General features: G+C 42.1%; 2 protein-coding genes and 1 pseudogene across 2 annotated transcripts; all 3 read right to left on the minus strand.

Moving 5' to 3' along the window:
• Window positions 1-2010: 2010 nt before the first annotated feature.
• LOC138432668 (interferon omega-1-like) lies at window positions 2011-2598 on the minus strand. The gene has a single exon (XM_069574124.1). It carries the CDS (start codon window positions 2596-2598, stop codon window positions 2011-2013), a length of 588 nt encoding a protein of 195 aa, XP_069430225.1.
• A 4343-nt stretch (window positions 2599-6941) lies between these two features.
• LOC138434584 (interferon alpha-H-like) lies at window positions 6942-7524 on the minus strand (annotated as a pseudogene).
• A 7015-nt stretch (window positions 7525-14539) lies between these two features.
• Window positions 14540-15127, minus strand: LOC138432669 (interferon omega-1-like). Its single transcript, XM_069574125.1, has one exon. The coding sequence runs from the start codon at window positions 15125-15127 to the stop codon at window positions 14540-14542; it is 588 nt and encodes a 195-aa protein (XP_069430226.1).
• Window positions 15128-22763: the final 7636 nt, after the last annotated feature.

Below are 22763 nucleotides of genomic sequence, written 5' to 3' on the forward strand. Positions count from 1 at the left end.
ACTGGGCATTCATAAAACGAAGATCATGACATCTGGTCCCATCACTTCATGGGAAATAGATGGGGAAACAGTGGAAACAGTGTCAGACTTTATTTTTGGGGGCTCCAAAATCACTGCATATGGTGACTGCAGCCATGAAATTAAAAGCTGCTTACTCCTTGGAAGGAAAGTTATGACCAACCTAGATAGCATATTCAAAAGCAGACACATTTCTTTGCCGACTAAGGTCCGTCTAGTCAAGGCTATCGTTTTTCCTGTGGTCATGTATGGATGTGAGAGTTGGACTGTGAAGAAGGCTGAGCGCCAAAGAATTGATACTTTTGACCTGTGGTGTTGTAGAAGACTCTTGAGAGTCCCTTGGACTGCAAGGAGATCCACCCAGTCCATTCTGAAGGAGGTCAGCCCTGGGATTTCTTTGGAAGGAATGATGCTAAAGCTGAAACTCCAGTACTTTGGCCACCTCATGAGAAGGGGTGACTCATTGGAAAAGACTCTGATGCTGGCAGGGATTGGGGGCAGGAGGAGAAGGGGACGACAGAGGATGAGATGGCTGGATGGCATCACGGACTCGATGGACATGAATCTGAGTGAACTCCAGGAGTTGGTGATGGACAGGGAGGCCTGGCGTGCTGCGATTCATGGGGTCACAAAGAGTTGGACACAACTGAGCGACTGGACTGAACTGAACTGATAAACAGACGAGAGGTTCTAAAAGACTAGTGAAAATAAATTGATGGTTTATTTAAGAAAATAAAAACGTGTTAATTTTGAATGTGCTTAGCGTGATGGTTGGAGAAGGCAATGGCACCCCCTCCAGTACTCGTGCCTGGAAAATCTCATGGATGGAGGAGCCTGGAATGCTGCAGTCCATGGTGTCGCTGAGGGTCTGACACGACTGAATGACTTCATTTTCACTTTTCACTTTCATGATTTGGAGATGGAAATAGCAACCCACTCCAGTGTTCTTGCCTGGAGAATCCCAGGGACGACGGAGCCTGGTGGGCTGCCATCTCTGGGGTCGTACAGAGTCAGACACGACTGAAGTACTTAGCAGCAGCAGCAGGTACCATAGCAAAGGTATCCCTCTTTTTTCCCCTGAAAATTACCTGGAAAAATTACCTACAAGTATCTTCTGATGTGAGAACCCAGTTTCCATTACTTCTTTTTGTATTTTTTAATATAATTGAAAATTTTAAAAAATACATTATTTTTATGTATCGTTCTCTATGAGACTGAAAGTTTCAACATAGAAGATACTGAATTAAAGTTATTTACCAGTATTTCTTAAAGGCAATTCCACCATCTGCCACTTTGATACTCAATTAATACATGTGACATGAACTGAATGAATGAATGAGTAGATAAGTGTTACCATCAGTTACTCACTTTTGTTTAGAATACTGAAGATTGAATTTAGTTGTTAAGAATAAACAGACTCAGTGTCTGGATTTCTACACAAAGACCACTGCACAAATATGTTTCCAGTGAGGCAGTGGAGATCCTCACCTGTGGAGATTTCTTTCATCAAAACACAGGATTTTCTACTTATATACTCATTGCTGGATTAGTTCATTTTGGGGTTTATTCAATCATTCAGTAAAAATATGTTTGGAAATGCCATCCACTAAAAGAGAGCAGAATAAATTTGATCTCACACACACAAAAAGAAAACTAAAAGAATTTGATAAGAATTTAATAAATAAAAAATCATCTTTAATGAAATGGAAAGCTGAACATATTTCCTAAATCTTAATACAATGTGAAGGCAAATATCCTTATATGAAAATATAAATATGACAAGTATAAATAAATAATAAATAACTCAGGGAAATAATCACTTAAGGACTGATGACCCTAGAGCTAAGTTTTTAACATTCTTGCTTAATACTACAAAATATATGCTTAAGTAATTCAGTAAATTTTGTGGGTAAAGCAGAAATCAGAAACTTCTGAAATGACCACAGGTGAGTGTGCAAGGCTGATGTGACATCTTAGTGAGTGGGAGTCATTTCAAGGTGAGTTCAGATCTCCACCCATCTTTCTTAACCTTTCTTGCAAGCTGGATGATGATGAGAGGGCTTTCATCATCTCCACTCTGACAATTTCCCAGGCACAGTCGCTGTATTCCTTCTCTTTCAGGTAGACATGGATGCCCTGGAAGTACCTCTTCACAGCCAGGGTGGGTCCCGTCCTTCCCAGGGCAGAGTCTTCCTCTCCCGTCACCTGCCCCAGGCAGGTGTCCAGGTCATCCAGCTGCTGATGGAGTCCAGTGCGGAGCTGCTCCAGGAGGGTGGTGTCCCAGGCAGCAGAGGAGCTCTCTGTGTGGAAGAGGTTGAAGCTCTGCTGGAGCATCTCGTGGAGCACAGAGATGGCCTGGGCCTCCTGCAGCTGGCTGCCCTCCACCATCTCCTGGGGGAAAGTGAAGTCTTTTCTCTCCTGCAGACAGAAGCGAGGGGAGATTCTCCTCATTTGGCCCAGGAGCCTGAGGTTCTTCCTGCCAATCAGCATGTGGTTCTGAGACAGGTCACAGCCCAGGGATCCTCCCGGGCCGTAGCTGACCAGCGCCAGGGCCATCAGTAGAGAGAGCACAAAGGCCATGGGGAAGATGAGGCTGCTGCTGGGCTGGCTGAGACGGCGTCTGGGTGAACCTTGAGGTAGGTTCTCTGATGCCATGCTTTCTAAGCAAGGCCATTAAATAGGGAACATGGTAGTTTTCATTTTCTAGTCATTTCTCTTCACTTTTAGTTCCTTTTTTGATTTTCATTTATGTATTCACAATATGATCAAATAAAATGTCATCAATCTAAAATATTAATTTTGTGTATTTCCCAATAGCCTCCTATGTGCCCATCCAAATGGATATTTATCAATCAAATGAGAAAGGTCTTTTTCTTAACTCAGGAGTGATGTATGTGTGTAATTACACACATTATTGCTTTTTGTCTCTCATGCATAAATGTTGCTCCCTTCTTGTCCATGAACACATCTGCAGCCCTGATCTTAGGCTCCACTTTTCCCTCTTACTTTACATAGGAAACCAGGCTCCCTCAGCTCTGTATTTCTGTATTTATAAAGTATTTACCAGTTCCCTCTGGTAATTAAGCTCTTTGAAATAAATGATGTTAGTCTTTAGTGTTTGATTTAGAGAAGATTCTGAATATTATGAGTCCATGAGCTCCCCCATGTTTCTCTTCCTTCTAGAACACGTTCCTGCAGGTCCATGAGGTTGTGCTTCAGGGAACCACAGAGTCAGGACTATTGCAGACATGACGCTTTCTTTCCACCATTTTCATACTGGAGACCTGTTGTCCTCCACTGGCTGGGCCAATACCCCCACCAGAATCCTGGTTCTTGTCAGGGAACATGGGTGAGGAGACTAATTCCAGGATGATTGTGTTTCCCCAGCAGCACCTCACTCTCAGGGAGAGATCACATGGCGCCACCCCCTGTCCTCTGGGTGACAGAGTCCCCTTGCTCACCTACTGGACTCCCTCCCTGCAGACAGGCTCACCACAGCCTGAGGATGCGAAAAGTCTCCTTTTTGTGGAGGGCTTGTTTACTTATTGGGAAAATAGATGGTCTTCCTAAACCCCCACCTTCTCCTCTGGAATGTTTTTGTGAAGGACCCGAATTCCCAGTGGTGACCCCTCTTCTCCTGGCCCATATCCCCAAGTGTCCTAAGTGTCAGTATTGCCCACATGCTGAGAGTAGGGTGCATTTGTGCGAGTAGACAGAGGAATTATCCAACTGCCATTATTTTACCTTTGGTAGAGAGATAATTTTTATTTTACCAAGGATAGATTTTATCATTCTACTCTCTTAATTTTTTGAACACGTGTGATGTTCAGAGTTTCTGAGTTGGAGGAATGAGATTCAGTGGTGTTGCTGTCTCTCATCAGAAGTTTATGTCACAGAACCCAGTGAGCTTCAGTTGCTCCTTCAGTCAGTTGATTCCACTGGGCTTCTTTGTTCCTGTGTCTCTGTCTTCCTCTGAGAATGCAGGGCAGTGAGATTCACGCTACTCAGTCGAGGGAAATAGCCTTCTTTCTTTGCTTGTGGGTGATTCTTCAGTTGAAGTTGTTTTAATTTATATTGACATACTGGACAAGATGAGTCTCACTGCTCCTGCTCTAGTCCTAATTCATGATGAGGTGAGAACAATAAAAGGAAGTAAAGAAAGCCAGAGGGGCTGTACTCTATCATTTTCAAGACTTTAGATTTTTTTTTTTTCTTTGCAACTTTCCTAGAAAGTAAAATTCGAGATGAGAAAACAAATGTAGACCAAAAGAAAACCAATGTAAATCTGAATGTCATGAATAGGAAAAAAGGGAAGTGGCTTTCCCCTGACACAATGACGTATTCTGAGTTAGCAAACTTCAGTGCAGCACAGCTGGGGACATGCTGAGGCAGAGGGGAAGGATGAGGCCAGTATGAACAACAGAAAGGCTGGGACAGAGCTGGGTCTGCCAGAAACTCAATGAAGGAAAAGTTCTGGGTCAGATGACTGCCCTTTGCTTTGCAAGATCAGTGGCCTCATTTTTCTTTCATTTAATCCATGTAAGATCAGTTTCAGGAGAGAAGGAAGAAGTCACAGCCATCAGCTCACAAGGAACTGAGAAGCAGAGCCTCAGCTGGTGAACACTAACCCTCTCTGGCAGAATCGTGGGGACCAGCCTTGCTGAGCGTCTGTCCTGGTGATAGATCCACTCAACAATGAGAAGATGCTTTGTGAAAGCTAGAATTAAATAAAAGGGAATCAGATAATTCCAAAGATCATTATGTTAATTTGGGTAATAGTAATCATAATATTAAAAAGTAATAACTGAAGTTTGTTTGCTACTGATGGACTTGCCATTTTCAGCTGTTTAAAATATTAACTCAGTTCTCTCATTAACCCTATTTGGATCACGCCATTTATACAACTGGAGAGAAATATCAGTCTGGAGCACTGAACTATTCCCAATGTACCAAATACAAAGGTACACCTAAGGAGCTTTACAATGATTTGTCTGAACAAGCCCATTAAAAGAGTGAAGGGTTCACATGAACATGATACTGGGAAACCAACAAAATAAGCTGAAGGAGGAGAATGAGATGACAAAAGCCCTTAATCCCCTGCAAATGCTAAATGGCTTTGTGGGGCAGTAAGGGAGGTGGTCTTTGGTCTAGAGAAATCTCTTTAAGGTCTAATCAAAACAGACAAAATTGCTATTGGGTAGTTAGGGGGGAATAGAGTTTTCTGCTAATTGAAAAAATAAATAAATGAGGGACTTTCCTACAGGTGAGGATCTGGCCCTTTCACACTGTGACCTGGATTCAGTCCCTGGTATGAAAAATGAGGTCCCACAAGCCATGAGGCGGTAAATCTAAGATTTTATGAGAGATTTCTTAAATGAGATATAGTAAAATCACTTTATTAACCCTATAAGAGCTGACTCCTGGGATCTTTGTATTTTAAATTCTTGACTTTTCTTGTGAGTTTAAGAACAAAGGAAGAGCATCAATTTCCAGCCACATGAACCATGACTTTTCTCCTTTAAGATGACAGCTAAAACATCACTTGGCATCTTGTTCCATACCCATTGTGTTCTATACCCATTGTGTTCCCTGGCCTCTAGCAGGCTCTGATAGAAGTTCAGGGTGGAGATCAGGAAAGAGGCACTCTGTGCTCTGGGAAACTAACGCAACAGACCAGCAGAGAGTTAGATAATTTTCCTGAGAAAAAGTTATGAACCGTTTTTGCAACTTCTCATAGGTAGAAGAGCACTACAATCATTCATGGAGATGCCTGTTCCTGCTGACTCTCAGCCACCTTCTACCAAGTGATGGCATGTAACCCCTTTACCACAATCACATTTATATACTGACCTCCTCTAAAAACTTGAAGCAGTTCCTCAGAGCTGAGTAGAGTCTGTCCTCTTGGCTAGAATCCTCAGTAAGTCCACCCAAAAAACTGAACTCCTGGCAGTCATGTTGCCAGTATTTTTTCAGTTGACAAGAGTCCTTTGTGGTGTTCCCTCCCTTGTAAGGTTGAGGTCATAGGACTCAATTTTAAGTCCTTTTCTCATTTTATACTCTTTTCCCATTTGGTCAGTTTTTCTGTTCCATGCTTTCTATTTAATGGAATTGCTTGTAAATTGCCATTTCCAATATCCAGTGGACATTTCCACTGATTTGTTTACTAATTACCTATAGTAGTTAACTTTTTATATCCTCCACAGCTTGGTCCATCCAATTTTCTCCCTTTTATTGTAGAACTCAACCTAACTGATATTCATTTCTGCTACTAATTAGTACTATTTTTAAAATAATTAACATTTTAATATGAATTAACTAATTATTGATTTGATATAATTTCCTTTTAAAAAATCAAAGTTACAAAAATGATTGAATTAGTTATGTTTATATCTAGGTCTTGAGGGCAACACACAACCAGGCTAAAGGAAGTGTATTCTTCATTCTAACCTGCATATAAAAAAATGGGTCAAGGACTTGTAAAATAAATTCTTTAATCAAGTTGTGCAATTCAGCTTGGTGTTTCTTTTTTAAAGAAAAAAGCAAAGGATGTTTTCTAATAGTAAAAATTTAATGATAAGAAAAATTATAAACTCAGTAAATACAAAATATGTATTTCCCCTTAAGCATACATACATAATATTATATGAACAAAATAATTTAAGTAAATATAAATAGATAAATAAATATTAAAGTAGATAAATGTCCATGTAGATAAATAAGTAAATAGATCAGCTTGAGTATCTGTGAGGGAGTAGTTCCCGTAGAGTAGAACATGTTATCCTTTAATATTCCTGAAAACCTTTGACAAATTGAATCAATTCAGGCCATGATGACAGCAGAAATGAGTCTTCCACATGGCAGCGCAGGAGGAAGTGTGGTCTGTTGGTCCATGAGAATCATTTTCATGTTGAACCAGGTGTGTGTCAGTCCTTGCTCCTGAATCTCTCCTGCGAGTTTGTTGAGGAAGAGAAGGCTCTCATGACTTCTGCTCTGACAACCTCCCAGGCACAAGGGCTGTGTCCCTTCTCTTGCAGATAGAGAGTGACTCTGTGGAAGTATTTCCTCACAGCCAGGCTGGAGTCCTCCTTGAGCAGGGGAGCCCCTCGCAGCCTCCTGCCTGAGACAGGCTTGCAGGTCAGTGAGCTGCTGATCCAGTGCAGCGCGGAGCTTGTCCAGGAGGCTCTGGTCCCACGCGGTGGCCGAGCCCTCTGTGCTGAAGAGCTGGAAGGTGTGCTGGGTCACCTCGTGGAGCACAGAGATGGCTTGAGCCTTCCGCAACTGGCTGCCACCCAGCGCCTCCTGGGGGAATGCGAAGTCTTTTCTGTCCTGCAGGCAGGAGGAAGGGGAGACCCTCCTCAGTTGCCGCAGGAGCGTCAGGACCCTCCTGTTGGCCAGGCTGTGGGTGTGAGGCAGGTGGCAGCCCCGAGAGCAGATGGCGTTGCAGCTGAGCAGCAGCAGGGCCAGGAGTAAGGACCAGGCTGCGGCCATCAGGGCCTTGCAGACGCTGCTGGCCTGGGGCGGTGGCTGACTCTGTGAACCTGCTTTCTAGGTTCCCTGAAGACCTTCCTTTAGGCCTGGAGCTTAAATAGGAGCCCATGGGTTCCATTTTATGAAAGTTCCCTCTTACTTTCTACTTTTGGTATTGCTTTTCAATTTGCGCTCTTCAGATGGGTTAGGACAGCATTTCTCAAACTGTTTTTCATTATTGCCTCCCCTTCCCTATTGACAGTCTTCTGAGATATTTTTTTCCTAATTACCCCATCATGAAATTTCAACAGCACAGTTATGCTGTGGATCCATCTTTGTACTCCATGCATATCTTTATACATAAGAAAAGAAAATGCAAAACTCCTTGTTGTGTTCACCGTAGGGTTAACAATGCCATAAAATGAAAGGTGTACATTAAATGTAAAAGCTGTTGAATTTTATTTAACTTTATGAATGAGTTTGAAGAATGACTTTTAATGGAGGATATTTACTTATAATGTACCAAATTTACTTACTAATGTACCAAATTACATATTCACATGAAATTCATTTAAAAATGTATGATAATACCACACTATAGATAGACTTAAAAGTCTTTCAAAACTCAAAATCACTGAAAATCTTAACTTATTTTCTTATTATTTATCTTGAGGTACTTTTAACTTTCCTTCATATCAGAAACCAATTTTTAATTCCCTGGCTACTCAATATTCATCTCTGTTTTATCAACATTTCTTTCTCTTTAGCTCTTGTCATGCTTTTATACATATTCTTAACAACTTTGATAGGGATAAGTAATAAAATACCATGATATCTCGCCAATGGAAGAACGTGAAGGGGAACTAAAGAGCCTCTTGATGCGGTGAAAGAGGAGACTGATAGACTGGTATAACACTCAACATTTAAAAACCTAAGCTTATGACATCTATGGCAAATAGATGGGGAAAAAGTAGAAATTGACAAATTTTCTTTTCTTTGTCTCCAAAATCACTGTGGGCAGTGACTTCAGCTACAAAATTGAAAGACACTTGCTCCTTGGAAGAAAAGCTATGACAGAACTAGACAGCATATTAAAAAGCATAGGCATCACTTTGAGGACAAAGGTCTGTATAGTCAAAGCTATGGTATTTCCAATGATCTTGTGAGAGTTGGACCACAAAGAAAGCTGAGCGCAATAGAATTTCACTTTCAAATTGTGTTGCCTTAGAAGACTCTTAAGAGTCCTTTGGTCAGCAAGAAGATGAAACCAGTCACGAAATCAAACCTGAATATTTTTGGAAGGACTGACACTGAAGCTGAAACTCCAATAAATGTTAGTTGCTCAGTCGTGTCTGATCTTTGGGACCACATGGACTCTAGCCAGCCAGTTGCTCTTCTGTCCATAGAATTCTCCAGGCAAGAATGCTGGAGTAGGTTGCCATTCCCTTTTCCAGGGGTCTTCCCGACCCAGGGATCAAACTCGGGTCTCCCACATTGCAGGTACATTCTTTACCATTTGAGCTATCAGGGAAGCCCTATATTTTGGCCACCTCATGTACAGAGCCAACTCACTGGAAAAGACCCTGATGCTGGGGAAGATTGAGGGCAGGAGGAGAAGGGGGAACAGAGGATGAGATGGTTGGTTGGCATCACCAACTCAGTGGTTATGAATTTGAGCATACTCCAGGAGATCGTGAAGGACAGGGAATCCTGGTGTGCTGCAGTCCATGGGGTCGCAAAGAGTCAGACAGGATTTAGTGGCTCAAAAATAACAGGAAAATTTCCTTCCATTGAACCCTGAATGGTAAGCTTCTCCAGGCAGCTGCAGGAGGGAGAAGGTCTTTTTCTTGGGTTCCTTTGGGAAATGCCCACTTGGGAGAGTTTGCAGTTCTTGGCTCTGCAGACAACCAGGGCATAGCATCCTCAGTGAGCCTCTTGTACTGACTTACTGTCAGGGGGAAAACCTTTCTTTTTTACAGGGAACCTTGTCATAGCCGTGCCAGCAACAGTGTTCTCTGGTTGGAAGCATGGAACCTTGCTATTCCAAGCCTTCCCTAGAGTTTTGTGCTTTATTTTCCAGGAAGGATTCCACTAACTGAGGGGTTTCACGTGGGGAGTCAGTGAGTTAGAGTCTATTTTACAGATTCGGATCCTTTCTGGTGTGATCCAGTGACAGCTCAGGGACAGGGGAATCTGGCAGTGGTGATGGGACCTCTGGAAGGTGTCCAGGATGCCCTGGGGCTGAGTCAGAGGGTGGCCAGCACCAGGGCCAAGGACTGGGGAGCTGTGATTTCCTGTTCTAAGAATATTTATCCCTGCGCAGACTAAATTTTAAAAAATCTTGGCCTATCACAGATAATAAAAGAAAAGAAAAGTAATTTAGAACATGGAACCAAAAGATTTCTTCTTGAACAAGTTGGCAGGAAAACTCAGGAATTAAAGGAAAATATGTTAATTGTCAAGATGCTGAAATTTACTGACTTTTACCGATACGTGAAGTTAAGCAAATTCGTTAATTTCATTCCCCCTCTATGACTCATAACCTCATCTGTTGGAAGGGGATGAGCAAATAGGAAGTGGTCAAACAAGAGAGGGCAAGAGGGAAGGTCGACATTTTAGGAATCAGTGAACTAAAAATGACTGGAATGGGTGAATTTGACTCAGATGACCATTATATCTACTTTTGTGAGCAAGAATCCCTTAGAAGAAATGGAATAGCCATCATAGCCAACAAAAGAGTCTGAGATGCAGTACTTGGATGCAATCCCCAAAATGACAGAATGACCTCTGTTCATTTCAGGGAAAACCATTCAATATCACAGTAATCCAAGTCTGTGCCCTAACCAGTATTGCTGAAAAAGCTGAAGTTGAATGGTTCTAATGAAGACCTACAAGACCTTCTAGAACTAACACCCCCAAAAGATGTCCTTTTCATTATATGGGACTGGAATGCAAAAGTAGGAAGTCAAGAAACACCTGGAATAATAGGCAAATTTGGCCTTGGAGTCCAGAAGGAAGCAGGGCAAAGGCTAATCGAGTTTTGCCAAGAGAACTCACTGCTTATAGCAAACACACTCTTCCAAAAACACAGAAGACTCTACACCAAATGGACATCACCAAATGGTCAATAGCGAAATCAGATTGATTACATTCTTTGCAGCCAAAGATGGAGAAGCTCTATACAGACAGCCAAAACAAGACTGGGAGCTGACTGTAGCTCAGATCATGAACTCCTTATTGCCAAATTCAGACTGAAATTGAAGAAAGGAAGGAAAAACACTAGATCATTCTGGTATGGCCTAAATCAAACCCCTTATGATTATACAGTAGAAGTGAGAAATAGATTCAAGAGATTAGATCTGATAGACAGAGTGCCTGAAGAACTATGAATGGAGGTTCGTGACATTGTACAGGAGACAGGGATCAACAACATCCCCAAGAAAAAGAAATGCAAAAAGACAAAATGGTTGTCTGAGGAGACCTTACAAATAGCTATGAAAAGAAGAGAAGCAAAAGGCAAAGGAGACAAGGAAAGATATACCCATCTGAATGCAGAGTTCCAAAGAATAGCAAGGAGAGATCAGAAAGCCTTCCTCAGTGATCAATGCAAAGAAATAGAGGAAAGCAATAGAATGGGAAAGACTAGAGATCTCTTCAAGAAAATTAGAGATATCAAGGGAACATTTTTTGCAAAGATGGGCACAATTAAGAACAGAAATGGTATGGACCTAACAGAAGCAGAAGATGTGAAGAGGTGGCAGGAATACACAGAAGAACCATACAAAAAAGATCTTCATGACCCAGATAACCACAATGGTGTGGTCACTCACCTAGAGCCAGACATCCTGGAATGCGAAGTCAAGTGGGCCTTAGGAAACATCACTACGAACAAAGCTAGTGGAAATGATGATATTCAAATCCTAAAAAATGATGCTGTGGAAGTGATACACTCAATATGCTAGCAAATTGGGAAAACTCAGCAGTGGCCACAGGACTAGAAAAGGTCAGTTTTCATCCCAATCCCAAAGAAAGGCAATGCCAAAGAATGTTCAAACTACCGCACAATTGCACTCATCTCACAGGCTAGTAAAGTAATGCTCAAAATTCTCCAAGCCAGGCTTCAACAGTACATGAACCATGAACTTCCAGCTGTTCAAGCTGGTTTTAGAAAAGGCAGAGAAACCAGAAATCAAATGGACAACATTCATTGGATCATCAAAAAAGTGAGAGAGTTCCAGAAAAACATCTGCTTTGTTGAGTATGCTAAAGCCTTTGACTGTGTAGATCACAACAAATTGTGGAAAATTCTTCAAGAGATGGAATAGCAGACCCCCTGATCTGCCTCCTGAGAAACTGTATGCAGGTCAAGAAGCAACAGTTAGAACTGGACATGGAACTACAGACTGGTCCCACATAGGAAAAGGACTATGTCAAGGCTGTATATTGTGACCCTGCTTGTTCAACTTATATGCAGAGTGCTGCTGCTGCTAAGTTACTTCAGTCATGTCCAACTCTGTGTGACCCCATAGACAGCAGCCCACCAGGCTCCCCCGTCCCTGGGAGTCTCCAGGCAAGAACACTGGAGTGGGTTGCCATTTCCTTCTCCAATGCATGAAGGTGAAAAGTGAAAGTGAAGTCGCTCAGTACATCATGAGAAATACTGGACTGGATGAAGCACAAGTTAGAACCAAGACTGTCGGGAGAAATATCAATAACCTCAGATACGCAATAACCTCTGACACCCTTATGGCAGAAAGTGAAGAACTAAAGAGCCTCTTGATGAAAGTGAAAGAGGAGAGTGAAAAAGTTGGCTTAAAGCTCAACATTCAGAAAACTAAGATTATGGCATCCAGTCCCATTACTTCATGGCAAATAGATAGGGAAACAATGGAAAGAGTGAGAGGCTTTATTTTTTGGGGCTCCAAAATCACTGCAGATGGTGATTGCAGCCATGAAATTAAAAGACGCTTACTCCTTGGAAGAAAACCTATCACCAACCTACATAGCATATTAAAAAGCAGAGACATTACTTTGTCAACAAAGGTCCATCTAGTCAAGGCTATGGTTTTTCCAGTTGTCATGTATGGATTTGAAAGTTGGACGATAAAGAAAGCTGAGCATGGAAGAATTGATGCTTTTGAACTGTGTTGTGGGAGAAGACTCTTGAGAGTCCCTAGGACTGCAAGGAGATCAAGCCAATCCATCCTAAAGGAAATTAGTCCTGAATATTCATTAGAAGGACTGATGCTGAAGCTGAAACTCCAATGCTTTGGCCACCTGATATGAAGAACTGACTCATTTGAAAAGATCCTGATGCTGGGAAAGATTGAAGGTGGAGTAGAAGCGGACGAGAGAAAATGAGATGGTTGCATGGTATCACCGACTCAATGGACATGAGTTTGAGTAAGCTCCAGGAGTTGGTGAAGGATAGGGAAGCCTGGCATGCTATAGTCCATAGGGTCACAAAGAGCTGGACACAACTGACCTGAACCTCATCTAAATCTAATGATCTCAGTAGTATCCCACCTTCTGTTATGATCACATGTTGGGGTATGTTTCATTACATGAATTTTGGGTACACACACACATTAAGTCTGTAACATGGTAATAAGAAGGTACCGATGTGTTGTGTTTATGGCAATGATTCATTAGGATATATTTCATTCTTGATATTTATTTGAGGATAAAAAACACATTCCTTGATGTTGCCGTCACTTTTTGTGGCGCATTAGTCCTGATTTGATTACTAAGTGTTAGAATGCTACTGTGAGCATGATTACCAAGCACCTACCAGACAGATTCCACAGACTTTCAGTCTTTATAAAAAAATGATGCTGTCAGGAACTACAAATTCCTTGGAACTACAAATTCCTTAACCCTTAAAAGGGACACTTAATCCTTCCAACATAGTTGAAACTGAGTTGTAAATATTCTCATTTCCAAGAGCCACCTAGTAAAACTTTCTTTGAGTGAAATAGTGTAATAAGAAAATGGCAAATCCAGGTTTCAAAACCTAATATGTCAGATTCCAAGCCCCACCTCCCCATCCAACACCATAAACACCTGTGCAAACTGCAAGTATTCAACCATCGCTTATTTTCCTATTTTACTGACATACAATGTGCCTTTGTCATCTCTACCTCACTGTAACAGTACTTTATATTTTCATTCATTTATTGTCTATCTCCAGATTTCTAGATAAATTGAGCAGTTTACAAATTTATAAATAATCCTGATTATATAATTAGCAAAATAAAACTATCAACTGTTAATTATTTCTGAGAGTCTGATGTGATTGACAAAATTAATAATTCTAATAATAATAAATTAATCATATTTAAGTGACCATATAGATTTATAGAGATTGCTGAATTAGTCCTCACCATAAATTTGAGGTATGTGATAGATAAGACCCCTGAGAGTTATAGCCCCTGCAGGAGATTGGATTACAAATATTTCCATGAGCCTCTGTAGAAAATGGGCTTCCCTCGTGGCTCAGTGGGTGAAGAATGCACCTGTCCATGCGGGAGATGAGTGCTGGATCCATGGGTTGGGAAGATCCCCTGGAAAAGGGAATGGACACCCACACCAGTATTCTTGCCTGGGAAATCCCATGGACAAGGGAAGCCTGGCAAGCTACAGTCTATAGGGTACAAAAGAGTTGGACTTGACTTACGAACTAAATAAAAACAGTAAAATCTCAAGAAATTCACCTTCATAAGAATTTAATAAATAAAAGAAATTACAAATTGAATGAACTAGAAATGTAAATGTATTTTCTAAACTTTAATACAGTGTAAAAATTTTTAATATAAGAAAATAAAAGAATAAATATAACTAAATAAATAAGCAAACAAATAATAAATAACATCAGTGCAGTCATTGCTTAGGACTGAATCCCCTTAAGCTGAATACATTTACTTCCTCCTACCGACAAAGAACTGGTTGAATTAATTTAATAAATTTTGTGATTAAAGCAGAATTCAGAGTCTTCTGAAATGACTATAGGTGAGAGTACAAGGGTGATGTCGCATCTTAGTCAGTGAGAGCCGTATCAAGGTGAGTTCAGGTCTCCATCCATCATTCTTAACATTTCGTGCAAGCTGGTTGATGTAGACAAGGATCTCAAGATTTCCAGTCTGACGATTTCCCAGGCGCAGTCACTATATCCCTTCTCTTTCAGGTAGACATGGATGCCCTGGAAGTACCTCTTCATGGCCAGGGTGGGGCCCGTCCTTCCCAGGGCAGAGTCTTCCTCTCCCATCACCTGCCCCAGGCAGGCGTCCAGGTCGTCCAGCTGCTGATGGAGTCCAGTGCGGAGCTGCTCCAGGAGGGTGGTGTCCCAGGCAGCAGAGGCGCGCTCTGTGTGGAAGAGGTTGAAGCTCTGCTGGAGCATCTCATGGAGCACAGAGAGGGCCTGGGCCTCCTGGAGCTGGCCGCCCTCCATCATCTCCTGGGGGAAATCGAAGTCTTTTCTGTCCTGCAGACAGAAGCGAGGGGAGAGTCTCCTCATTTGGCCCAGGAGTCTGATGTTCTTCCTGCCAATGAGAACATGATTCTTAGACAGGTCACAGCCCAGGGATCCTCCCAGGCCATAGCTGACCAGCACCAGGGCCATGAGTAGAGAGAGCACAAAGGCCATGGGGAAGATGCGGCTGCTGCTGGGCTGGCTGAGGCAGCGTCTGGTGGAACCTTGAGGTAGGTTCTCTGATGCCATGCTTTCTAAGTGAGGCCATTAAATAGGGAACATGGTAATTTTCATTTTCTAATCATTTCTCTACTCTTTTACTTCCTTTTTTTGATTTTCATGTATGTATTCACAGTATGATCAAAGAAAATGTCATCAATCTAAGCTATTTATTTTGTGTATTTCCCAATAACTTCCTATGTGCCCATCCAAATGGATATTTATCAATCAAATGAGAAAGATTTTTTCTTAACTCAGGAGTGACGTATGTGTGTAATTACACACATTATTGCCTTTTGTCTCTCATGCATAAATGTTGCTCTCCTCTTGTCCATGAACACATCTGTAGCCCTAATCTTAGGCTCCACTTTTCCCTCTTACTTTACATAGGAAACCAGGCTCCCTCAGCCCTATGGTTTCTGTATTTATAAGTGATTTACCAGATTACTCTGGCAGTTATGGTCTTTGAAACAGAAGATGGTTCATCTTTAGTTTAATTTAGAAAAGAGTCTGATGGTTACAAGTCCATGAGCTCTTCCCACGTTTCTCCTCCTTCTAGAACATGTTCCTACAGGTCCTGCAGTTGTGTTTTAGGGAACCACGAAGTCAGGACTATTACAGACATCGCTCTTTCTTTCCCCCATTGTCATCCTGGATACCTATTTTCCTCCACAGACTGGGCCAATACCCCCACCAGAATCCTGGTTCTTCTCGGGAACATGGGTGAGGAGACTCTACATCTGGGATGATTGTGTTTTCCCAGCAGCACCTCACTCACAGGGAGAGATCAGATGGCGCCACCCCCTGTCCTCTGTAGTGACCGAGTCCCTTCCTCACCTGCTGGACTCCCTCCCTGAAGACAGGCTCACCACATCCTGAGGACTCGAAAATCTCCTTTCTGTGGAGGGCTTGTTTACTTGTTGGGAAAGGAAATCATCTTCCTGAAACCCCACCCCCTCCCCTGGAGTGTTTATGGAAGGACCCGAGTTCCCAGTGGTGACCCCTCTTCTCCTGGCCCATGTCTCCGGGTGTCCTAAGAGTCAGTAATGCTAAGGCGCTTAGTGCTAGTGTGTTTGTGCAAGTGGACAGAGGAATTATCCAACTGCCATTATTTTACCTTTACTAGAGAGAGAATTTTCATTTTACCAAGTGTAGGTTGTATCATTCAGCTCTCTTAATTTTTTGAACACGTGTGATGTTCAGAGTTTCTGAGTTGGAGGAATGAGATTCAGTGGTGTTGCTGTCTCTCATCAGAAGTTTATGTCACAGAACCCAGTGAGCTTCAGTTGCTCCTTCAGTCAGTTGATTCCGCTGGGCTTCTTTGTTCCTGTGTCTCTGTCTTCCTCTGAGAATGCAGGGCAGTGAGACTCATGCTACTCAGTCGAGGGAAATAGCCTTCCTTCTTTGCTTGTGGGTGATTCTTCAGTTGAAGTTGTTTTAATTTATATTGACATACTGGACAAGATGAGTCTCACTGCTCCTGCTCTAGTCCTAATTCATGATGAGGTGAGAACAATAAAAGGAAGTAAAGAAAGCCAGAGGGGCTGTACTCTATCATTTTCAAGACTTTAGATTTTTTAGTTTTTCTTTGCAACTTTCCTAGAAAGTAAAATTCGAGATGAGAAAACAAATGTAGACCAAAAGAAAACAAATGTCAATCTGAATGTCATGAATATGAAAAAAGGGAAGTGGCTTTCCCCTGACACAATGACGTATTCTGAGTTAGCAAACTTCAGTGCAGCACAGCTGGGGACATGCTGAGGCAGAGGGGAAGGATGAGGCCAGTATGAACAACAGAAAGGCTGGGACAGAGCTGGGTCTGCCAGAAACTCAATGAAGGAAAAGTTCTGGGTCAGATGACTGCCCTTTGCTTTGCAAGATCAGTGCTCTTATTTTTCTTTCATTTAATCCATGTAAGATCAGTTTGAGGAGAGAACCAAGTCACATCCATCAGCTCACAAGGAATGCCAGTTGCTAGAAAACTAACTCTCTCTGGCAGGATTTTGGAGACCAGCCTTGCTGAGCATCTGTCTAGGTGATAAATCCGCTCAACAATGAGAAGATGCTTTGTGAAAACTAAAATTAAATAAAAGGGAATCAGATAATTCCAGAGATCATTATGTTAACCTGGGTAATCATAATCATAGTATTAAAAAATAATAACTGAATTTTGTTTGCTACTAATGGATGGCATCACGGACTCGATGGACATGAGTCTGAGTGAACTCTGGGAGATGGTGATGGACAGGGAGACCTGGCGTGCTTTGATTCATGGGGTCACAAAGAGTCGGACACGACTGAGCGACTGAACTGAACTGAGCTGAACCCTAGTGATCTCCCTAATATTCCAGTTTGTGATATGATCATATTGATGGGTTGGGTTTCTGTGGCTTTTTAAAGAATTTTAAAAATATTTATTGTATGTGCTTATTTGGCTGGGCCATGTCTTATTTGAAGCATGCTGGATCTTGGATCTTCCTTGCTTCATCCAGGATTTTCACTTGGGCCATGGGAAGTCTTGCTTGCCACATGCAGGATCTAGTTCCCTGACCAGAGATCCAACTCAGGCTCCCTGCTGCGGGAGCATGGAGTCCTGGCCACTGGACCGTCAGGGAGTCTCGAGGGGGAGGGTTTCGATATATGAATTTGGGGAACACACACACATTCAGTCTGTGACATGGTAATAAGAAGATACCAAGGTATTGTGTTTATGGCAAGGATTCCTTAGGATCTATTTCATTCTTGGTGTTTATTTGAGGAGAAAGAACACATTCCCTGATGCTACCCTCACTTTTTATGGCACATCCATCCTGGATTGTTTGCTCATTAAATGTTACAAATGTTATACTGTGAACCTAATTACCAAGGACCTACCAGGCTTCCCTGTGGCTCAAATGGTAAAGAATCCGCCTGCAATGCAGGAGACCAGGGTTCAATCCCTGAGTCAGGAAGATCCCCTGGAGAAGGAAATGGTAACCCACTCCAGTATTCTTGCTTGGAGAATTCCATGGGCAGAGGAGCCTGACAGGCTACAGTTCACGGGGTCACCAAATGTCAGACTCGACTGAGCCACTAACACTTTCACCAGACAAATTCCACAGACACTCAGTGTTCATCAAAAATGACAGTGACAACAGCTACAAATTCCTCAGCCTCTAAAGGGACTCACTTAATCCTTCCAACATAGTGAAATGAGTTAATATTCTCCTTTCCAAGAGCCCCCTGCTAAGACTTTATGTGAATGAACTAATCTAATAATGAAGGTCAGATTCCACACTCCCATCCACAGCATAAACACCTGCGCCCGCTGCATGTACTGAACTCTCACTTATTTCCATCTTTTGCTTCTAACACAAGCTGTCCCTTTGTTGTTTCATACCTCAGTGTTACAAATCTCTCATTTCCATTAATGTCTCCCTCCAAATTCTCGATAAGCTGAGCGATTTACAAAGTATCCTGATTATTTTGTATAAGAAGCAAACTGAAATTATCAAGTGGTAGTTATTACTGAGAGTCTAACTGTGCTTCACAAAATTAATAATTCTAATAAGTATAAAATAATCATATTTAATTGTCCAAATGACTCATAGATTGTTAAGTGATCCTCACCATAAAATTGAGATACATGATGGACAAGGTCCTTGAGAGATATGACCCCTGCTCAGATTGGGTTACAAACATTTCAGTGAATCCTCTGTAGAAAACCCCAAGCTGATGGTACTTGTGGCTATAGGTAAAGCATACTTAATGCTACCAAATTACATGAATATGGGAAATGACTGGAAGAATAGAAGACGACGTCCGGACAGAAATCTGCCTGATACTGTGACCCTCCAGTGGGAAGGAAGACTTGGGGACAAGACTGAGACTTACAGGTGCCCCAAGGGAAAGAGAAAATTATTTCATTCACTATTAATATAAAAGGTAAATTTCTCCCGTAATGTTAATTGTCTGAAAAATCTTTTAAAATATATACATCTTAAAGTCACATCAAGTTGAAATGTTTTCCTTATGCTGCAACAGTACTTGTAAGTTGCTGGCTTTAGTGGAAGCAAAAGCATCAGTACTGTTTTCAAAATTGCTACTTCGTATATATCTCTCTTCACTGAGGGAATGCCATATTTGACAAATAATGACCGAGTCAGTTCAGTTCATTTCAGTTCAGTCGCTCAATCATGTCTGACTCTTTGCGACCCCATGAATTGCAGCACTCCGGGCCTCCCTGTCAATCAACAACTCCCGGAGTTCTCACAAACTTATGTCCATCGAGTCGGTGATGCCATCCAGCCATCTCATCCTCGGTCGTCCCCTTCTCCTCCTGCCCCCAATCTCTCCCAGCATCAGAGTCTTTTCTAATGAGTCAGCTCTTCCTATGAGGTGGCCAAAGTACTGGAGGTTCAGCTTTAGCATCATTCCTTCCAAAGAACACCCAGGACTGATCTCCTTTAGAATGGAGTAGTTGGATCTCCTTGCAGTCCAAGGGACTCTCAAGAGTCTCCTCCAACACCACAGTTCAAAAGCATCAATTCTTTGGTGCTCAGGTTTCTTCCCAGTCCCACTCTCACATCCATACATGACTACTGGGAAAACCATAGCCTTGACTAGATGGACCTTTGTTGGCAAAGTAATGTCTCTGCTTTTCAATATGCTATCTAATTTGGTCATAAATTTCCTTCCAAGGAGTAAGCGACTTTTAATTTCATGGCTGCAGTCACCATCTACAGTGATTTTGGAGCCCAAAAATGTAAAGTCAGCCACTCTTTCCACTGTTTCCCCACCTATTTGCCATAAAGTAACGGGAGCAGATGCCATGATATTAGTTTTCTGAATGTAGAGCTTTAAGCCAACTTTTTCACTGTCCTCTTTCACTTAAATCAGGAGGCATTTTAGTTCCTCTTCACTTTCTGCCATAAGGATGGTGTCATCTGCATATCTGAGGTTATTGATATTTCTCTTAAATAACCAATCTCAACTAACAAATTCCTTTTTCCTCTCTTATCTTTTAATCAAGAATCATCTATTAAACATCCATCTTTTTATGTAGTCAGTTTTTCATTGGAGAGTTTCATTAACTTTTTTGAAATGTCAAATCATATGGATTAGTTGCTTAAACACGTGCAATCAAAATGCTTTTGATTTCAGCATAATGTGTGCTCAGTAGGTATCAGCTGTGAAATAGGCAGTTGGGGATATGATTCCAGCATGCATCTTCGAAAGGCATCACCATCAAGACAGATTTTTAAAGCCCTGAAAACTAGAGCAGGTCATGACCTACCTCATGAGTTTGACCGGAAAACACTTCTGGGCCCTGAACACAAGAAAGCTACAAGTGTCTTTGTCACAAATGAAACTCAGACTGGATTCCAGCCAGATGGCAGGAGTGCAGTGTGAGTGTGGAGCCTGGGATCTGGTTGAGGACGTTGCAATCTGTGTGTCTTCTAGCTGGAGATCACAGAGTTTGAACAAAAATGAGTTATGAACTCCTTTACCTGGGTAAAGTGACAATGCAAGAGCAGAGGGTTCATTGCATATGGATCAGAAATTCACAGAAGAAACCTGCATTTCCAGTGGATATGATGGGGAAAGGCTGTCACCTACTCCAGCGTACTGGTCTTAAAACAAAAGTCTCAACTCCACAGCTCTTCTCAGCTCTACTCTGGGATGCTGGGGCTCCAGTCCCTTTCAGTACATTTCTCCTTTGCCTGCAGATTGCTTTTCTTTCAGAGTTCTCCCGAACGGATTCCAAGAGATGGATGAGAAGGCTGGAGTATGTCATGACAACCATCATCAATTAGGAAAAGGAAAACTAATGGTTGCTGCTAGATGCTATGTGTCACCAGTCAGATTGGCAAAAACTAAAAAGGATGATAAGATCCTGTTTTGGTCAGTGTGTGAGAACATAAGAAGACTTATATGGTCTTGAATATAGATTAATGTACCATTGTTATCATGGACAGTTGGCAGTAGGCATGTGCAAGGTTTATGTGTTTTGACCAATAATATTGACTTCATGGCCCCTTGTTCAGAGAAAGACTCTCGCTTCCGTTATAAGACACCTGAATACACTTGTAGCAGTCTCTCCTCTAAAGGCACTAATTTCTGAGAAGGACCGACTCTAGGAGGTGACACTGCCAGCCTTTAGGGACTGAATTTTTTATGTAAAACAACTAGGATCAAACCCAGGCCAGCCCAGGGCTGGAGAGCAGAACCTCACACTGCATGGCCCTTGCTCTTTTCTTCCTGCCTGTGCCTTGCTGCTGAAAGAGGGAAACCCAACAGAGAGTTTAGAAGGTAATTTTAGAAATGTCTTCAAGAAGTAGTAGAGTAGTACTCACACTAAAGAAGCAAGAAACATGATTAAGGAGTAATGTGTGTGATTTTCTGCATTCATATGAGATCTCTATGATTTCCCTATTCATTTTTACAGTAGATCAAAGCATTTTCTACTAATCCTTCTTTCTCAATGAATTTCTGTGACTTCCTAAGAATACTTCTAGAAGTCTGAAACACAGAAATTGGAATTGTCTTCAGCACTGAGCACAGGAGAGTTCACACACTGAATATACTGTGAAACTAGCCCCCAAGTTAACTATTGTTACCAAAGACCTAGCATCTTTCCAGTGCTGCCTTTCAGTCACTGCCTCAGGCCAGCTGACCAGTCTGCTCCCTGTGGGCAGCTACTCTGGGACTCACTGTCCTGATTATCTGTGCCAGCACACTTTTTTGCTTCTTGTAATATGGACTTATTGATCCAAACAGTAGTCCTATGAAAAACTACTGTTATTTTCCCCATATTTGAGAAGAAGATCAAGATAGAATGCATGCCTGCATGCATGCTAAGTTGGTTCAGACAGGTCCAGCTCCTGTGACCCAGGGACTGTGGCCCACCAGGCTCCTCTGTCCATGGGATTTTCAAGAAAGAATACTGGAGGGGGTGCCATATCCATCTCCTCAGTGTTTGTGATATTTTGCAGGGTCACACTGCTGTTAAATGGCAGAGCTGCATTCAAAGGTTTTGAAACTTCTAGAACTCTCCTTTCACTTGTGCTCTCTTCCAGTGATTTCCACTCAGAGAAACTTTGAAGCCAGAAACCATCACAAAACAGAGCTCCTGTGTTGGAGGCAGTGAAGATATGGTGTAAGGGAGTGGATTGTTCAGTAAAGCAGGACCGAGGAGAAGGCGGGAGGAAGAGTAACAGGTGTCAGGCTCAGCCACTCAGCACCACATGTTCGCAGCTTCCCTGGAGGACGGGAGTCCTCCCCCCACATACTGACACCAACCATTCTCTGTTGATTGGGTATAAACTAGTTATACTTGTGACTTCAGGACTACTCATCTACCACCGTTTCAGAGACTCCTTTCTACCTGTTTCTTTTGGGTGGAGGGGGCTGCACTCCACAGCTTGCAGGATCTTATTTCCCTGACCAGGTATCCATGGCACCTGAGCGTCTCACACTGGAAGCATGGAGTCCATTCCACTGGACTGCCAGGGATCCAGAAATTCTACCTTTTGACAATCATTTCCTGAAAAGTGATACAACTATTCTGTAGTATAAATGGACAAATGCTATTCTATGATAGGTTTATGTA

This window comes from Ovis canadensis, chromosome 2, assembly GCF_042477335.2.
Source record: "Ovis canadensis isolate MfBH-ARS-UI-01 breed Bighorn chromosome 2, ARS-UI_OviCan_v2, whole genome shotgun sequence".
Lineage (NCBI taxonomy): Eukaryota > Metazoa > Chordata > Mammalia > Artiodactyla > Bovidae > Ovis > Ovis canadensis.